This window comes from Austrofundulus limnaeus, unplaced genomic scaffold, assembly GCF_001266775.1.
Source record: "Austrofundulus limnaeus strain Quisiro unplaced genomic scaffold, Austrofundulus_limnaeus-1.0 Scaffold823, whole genome shotgun sequence".
NCBI classification, from domain to species: Eukaryota; Metazoa; Chordata; class Actinopteri; order Cyprinodontiformes; family Rivulidae; genus Austrofundulus; species Austrofundulus limnaeus.
This window is the reverse complement of record NW_013953225.1, coordinates 145,071-150,980: the sequence shown is the minus strand read 5'-3', so window position 1 is coordinate 150,980 and position 5,910 is coordinate 145,071. Positions and strand designations below refer to the sequence as shown.

At 40.1% G+C, this 5,910-nt stretch overlaps 1 protein-coding gene across 1 annotated transcript in view; it reads right to left on the bottom strand.

Moving 5' to 3' along the window:
- ywhae1 (tyrosine 3-monooxygenase/tryptophan 5-monooxygenase activation protein, epsilon polypeptide 1) overlaps positions 1-5,910 on the bottom strand; it is a gene marked incomplete at its 5' end in the record, with an annotated part of 22,830 nt that overhangs the window by 6,344 nt on the left and 10,576 nt on the right. Inside the window, 2 exon segments of the mRNA XM_014028855.1 lie at positions 2,694-2,830; positions 3,083-3,289. Coding sequence (XP_013884309.1) covers positions 2,694-2,830; positions 3,083-3,289 — 344 coding nt within the window.

Genomic DNA, 5,910 nt, shown 5'->3' with positions numbered 1-5,910 from the left:
CTGTTTGACTTGATCAAGACTTTAAGATTTTACACTACAAAATAGGTAAAAGTGTGTGACTTGTACTGTTATGGTAACGGGCCAATATCGGTATCGGACAATTCTCAAAGTTGTAATATCGGTATCGTATCGGAAGTGAAAAAGTGGTATCGAGACATCCCTAGTATGTGGTTTTAAAAATATCACCCTTATGAATATTATAAAAGGTATGCAAGGCAAAAATCTATCTATAAACAAGAGGCTCTGGAAAGTTGTCGACAAGCCCTGAAGAACACACTGCAGTAAGAAAAGCTGCTGCTGCACACATTGTAAATCATTCATCCAAGTTATAAAAGTGTTATAACTGTTATTAATAGCAAAGGATAAACTTGAATTATTATTGTGTGTATTCCAAGCTGCAAAAGGTGGTGCGACCATCGTTGCGAAAGACCTTGGACATTCGTTCCCCCGTGTTTGTTGTGTGTGTCTTTCTCCGAACGGATGTTCTAAACTGCAGTTTCGTTCTGCATTGCATCTTTGATGTTGTGTGTGAATGACAATAAAATTGATTCTGATTTGATTCTGAATTATTTGCTGAGTTGAGCCCCAGGACTGAATCTGAACCACAAAAACTTTATGAGCACATCTCTAAACTATCAGAACAGAACCCAAGGAAGTCGTGGATTTGAGACAGTGAAGCGGTTAATTCCATCAGTCAGTAACTAACACCAGCTCAAACAGCTGCAGCAAACACTGTTTGTTCTTATTAGAGGAACTGACTCACCTTTTATGAGCTCTCAGTCAGTATAAAATTAACCAAGGTTTTTACGACCACTGAACATGTGTACGGTTGTTTCCAAAAGAAACTCTACAAATAACTTTACGGTCTAACTGGTTAATTATAATATAAACATTTTTTTTTTACTTTTATTACATTACAGGGTTTCCCCTAGGATTTTTTTAACCATGGTGGTGTGGTGACCTCTCATGAGCGGGGGTAAATGTAATTTAATAAGTATATTGTTATGTATACAAAGTTTAGTAAATACAAATACACTTTCTGCTTACAGGTCAAACATTTTTATTTAAATAGGAGTACACTGTGTACATGGCCTTATTAAAGTTACAGTTTAGTGTTCTTAGGACTGAAGACTTTGAGGAAAGAAATTCTTAAACATCTTTTCTATCATTTTAATGTTTTCAACTGAGGGAATTTGATATGTTTATTTGAAAAAAAAAATTATAGCAGAGGAAGTTCTCTGCACAGAAAAAAAATAATTTATTTTTACTGTTTTTTTAATCAAACTGACAAGTTTCTCCAGTAAAGTTATTGTGTAATTTAAAGGCATTGAAACACCTGGTTAAATTTAGAAGGTATTATGATTCACTACAAACATCTGAAGCTGACTCGGAGAACTCTGTGATTTTAGAAAAAAATGAAAGTCAAATGTAGACACATCTTAAGAGCGTCCCTCCTCCCCGCGTGGCTGCGGCCAGCTTGCACCTCCACTCCACCCGCGTGTGAATAATAATGATTTTTTGCGCAAATTACAGATTTTTGATGCTCATTATACCGTCTGAATGGGTTGACATGTGGACTCTGAAGTCCAGGGCTGGTCGGAGCTGTGCTGCAGGTGGACAGGTGCAGCAGCTGCGGTCACTGCCTCTCAGCCGTCGCTTTAAAACCAGTCAGCTGATCTGTCACGGTTTTGTTGTGCTCATGAAATGCTGCGAGCTGCTTTTAGAAATATAATATATATAAAATACGATGTAGTCCTCGGTGGAAAGTAGTCCAGGAAACGCAGAGTGCTTTCCCGGGAGTTGTTCACCGTCCTGAGCTGAGGGAAACTGACCCCCCACCCACAGAGAAAGGAAAAAAGGCAGCGCGCAGATGGCACGACCAGCCCTGCTCTGTTCTGATTGGGTAAAACTTTGATTCTGTTTCTCTTTATTGGATGAAATAACTGTCAGTTTAAGCCCTAGACGGCTTTAACAAGTTTTTTTCTCTCGTTCATTTTTACGACGACCAACACCCCGCGGAGGAAAACTTAAATCCAGGTCTTTTTTTCTTGGTTGTCCACCGGACCACTGGGAGGTGGGATCTGGTTGTCCAAAACGAAAATAGGTTGTCTCAGACATGATTGTGTCAACTCCTGTTTTACGTTGATATAAAAAAAAAAAAACGTAATTCCGAAGGTGTGGCGGCTTTTATTTAGCCGTGACGGTTCGCCACGATCAATTACATGTAGGAGAAACCCTCCAATACTGTAAAGAATACCACTTCTTTCATCTCTTCAAACTCTACAAAAGTTGGTAAGAGATCTGTCAGAAGAGACACAAAGTTTCCTGCTTCATTCTAGCCTAACTTCATCTCACAGATAAACTGTTGTCACTGCAGCTGAAAACAAATCTAGACACAAATATGATGAGAAGTCAAGGTGTCAAAACTGCACTGGTTTTCTATTCTGAAGGGGGCTAAAGTGGTGCAAATAAGGTAAAAATAAAATGACAAAAGATTAAATAATTTGCTCTCAGTATTAAAATATTGAAACCAAGACTGTTTTTGTTTTATGTGGTTAACAAATGTAGGTTAAGTGATACATTTAGTAGCTTTATTTCTTCATAAAATAAGTAATTCTGTAATAAAAGGAAGATAAAGTGAAATGAGCACAAGAACAGTTGTTACAGTAAATGACCTGGTATGAGTCTCTTACCCTCTCCCTGCATATCTGAAGTCCATAGTGTCAGGTTGTCACGTAACAACTGCATGATAAGTGTGGAGTCCTTGTAGCTTTCTTCACTCAGCGTGTCCAGTTCTGCAATGGCATCATCAAACGCAGCCTTCGCCAACCTGATAAAACCAGATCAAACTTGATATTTCAACATTTTATTTGGAACAAAAATTTAAATAATTGTTTAAAAACATTCTTTCAGTGCTGTATCTGTGTTAGTTTGTTTAAAGGAGCCTGTATTACATGTTCCTTTCCTGCAGCAGCTCAGTCAGAGCATGATCTTCCATTTAACTGATCAACCCAACTGTCCTCCTCCATGAAGGAACATCAAAAGACAACTGATTGTAAGAGTGTTCATCAGAGGCAGTAACCTGCAGGCGCGGTCAGGTGAGTTGAGGATCTCGTAGTAGAAGACGGAGAAGTTGAGGGCGAGGCCAAGGCGGATGGGGTGTGTGGGTGGCAGTTCTGACATGGCCAGATCTGTAGCGGTTTTGTAGGCCACCAGACTGTTCTCTGCTGCCTCCTTTCTATGGTTGCCAGTGGCAAACTCTGCCAGGTACCTGTGGTAGTCACCCTTCCTGAAAGGGGGTGGGTAGAGGAAACAGAGGGGACATAAAACTATTAAAAGTGCACAATATTACATTCAACTGCAGAGCTTCTTTATGAATACTCTAAAGAAAGAGTGACCAATGACATCATCGTCTCCAAGGCTGACCTTTCCTGACATTTCTTACCCAGAATGTGTGAGGAAATAAATATACAAATGTGTCCATTGTTCAATTCTTAAACAGAAGAAATATTAATTGATAGTATATATTATTTTTTTTTTTTACTTTAAAATCCAGATAACAAACATTATTATTGACACCCAACAGTAGTAGTAGTGATATGGTTGATTGGCAGCCGACCAGATGACGCGCGGTCACGTGGTTGTTTGGCTTTCGTTTTCACACACACCTTTCATAGCCCCCGAGACGCACAGAGCCCCCGAGACGCACAGAGCCCCCGAGACGCACAGAGCCCCCGAGACGCACAGAGCCCCAGAGACACACAGAGCCCCAGAGACACACAGAGCCCCCGAGACGCACAGAGCCCCCGAGACGCACAGAGCCCCCGAGACACACAAGAGCCCCCGAGACACACAGAGCCCCTGAGACACACAGAGCCCCTGAGACACACAGAGCCCCTGAGACACACAAGAGCCCTTGAGACACACAGAGCCCCCGAGACACACAGAGCCCCCGAGACACACAGAGCCCCTGAGACACACAGAGCCCCTGAGACACACAGAGCCGATCTCCTGGGAAACCACTCCCACTGCACAGGGTTTCTGCCCTCTGGAGTCTACAATGTGAAAAATAAAATAAAATCCGAGACCCGACGTTATTTGTGCACTAATCTGTCTTGGTTAAAGCTCTACAGTTTTTATCAGACAGATTCCTCTGTGCACAATGTCTGTGTTTAAATGATGGTTTTAAATCTCTCTGTTCATCGTGGATTAAGTGTTTCACATACCCCCAGCAACCTAATAGATTCCTGTTTCGTTATATTTCATAATATGTCCAAGTTTAATAATGTGTGAAAAATCCACAATTTTCTGTTTATTCAGTCACTACTTAATACAGCTGGTGCAATAAATTGTTAAAATATAATGACGATACTTCTTTAAACTCAGCGAGTAAAAAAATATCACTTCATGGCAGTGGTGGATGCTGGTCTTTCAAGGAGGGAAGCTCAATTTCAGCCTACATCATAATATGTGTTGGTTTATTTATACGTCAGTTCTACCCTGAAGTGTGTCTGCCTGTGAGTGCTTTGTGACGGTGGAGGGGCTCAGCAGCACCCGCTGGACAGAAACTGTGATAGACGTCAGAAAGACTGATAGAAGTACGTCTACAAACACAAGCAGCTACAAAAAGAAAAAAAAAAAAAACCAGAATTGGTAGAAGTTTGACACATTGGGTAGTCATACTATTTATTTTTCATATTTGATCATTTATGAATTATATTTATCACAGTTCAGTTAGTAGTATAGTTCTAAAGATAATAAAAGTTTAGCACATCCAAACAAACAAAACACCTGATTGTTAAAACATTTTGTAGAATTAACTTGTTCTTCACAAGTTTGAGGGAAAATTAAATTTAAACTGAGACAAACGTCTTTGCTGAGCTCTGGAGTCTATAAATTTTCATCTTTTAGCGTTAATGAATGTTAAATAACTGAAGCAGCAGCTACAACTTCTCTCTCACCATGTGACACACAGGATGAGCTCCCGCTGTAACACACGCTCTCTGTCGGACCCACAGTTTGGTCACGCGCTCAACTTGCACATGTTGTTTATGTATCGTTTACGTATCACAGTAACGTGAAATGTTCACGTGTATTTGGCCCAGTGTGCTTTCCATAGTAAAATAACGACAACGCTCCGAACACATAAATGTTTAACACAAAGTTAGACTTTAGATAAAAAAGACCCGGGCAGGTCGGGCTCGGTTCTGGACGGGTTGTAGTAACGGTGATTCAGCTCAGGTGTCTCCTCAGCTGCAGTGAACTGGTCACACACGAACACAGGTGTTTAATACTTAGATGTTTAATAATTTTACATAACTTCACCTTCATGCGGGGCAGGTGGTTCTGGTAGTGGGTCGAGGTGTACTCCTTGGAAAAAAAGTCCGATCAACTCTGATTAGTTTACCTGCGGTTCTGATTCCGCTCTGAGACTGAAGGACCCGCCCTGCTCTGCTCTGATTGGCTAAAACTGTGACTCTGGTTCTTTTTATTGGTTGAAAGCAGCGTCAGTTAATCCATCTCAACACGTTTGTTTTTCTCTTTTCTCAACAGGAAATGCGCTGCAGAGATGGAGAACGTTGATTGCTTCTGCCTGACAAAATTTAAGACTTTTGAGTAACAAATTTAAGACCAACTTGCACATTTTTTAAATTAAATTTAAGACTTTATAAGGCTTTAATTTTAGATATGTGAATTTAAGACTTTTTAAGGATTTTTAAGGACCTGCGGACACCCTGTTGAAAGTAAATTTCACTGAAATGAAACTAAATTTAATGATTTGAAACTGAATTTAAAGTTTTGTATCTGAATTAATTTGCTTTGAAACTGTATTTTGGTTTATTAAAAATTCAGTTTGACTACTTTCACTTTCAGTTCCATAATTCAGATTTTTGTGTCACATCCTGGTCC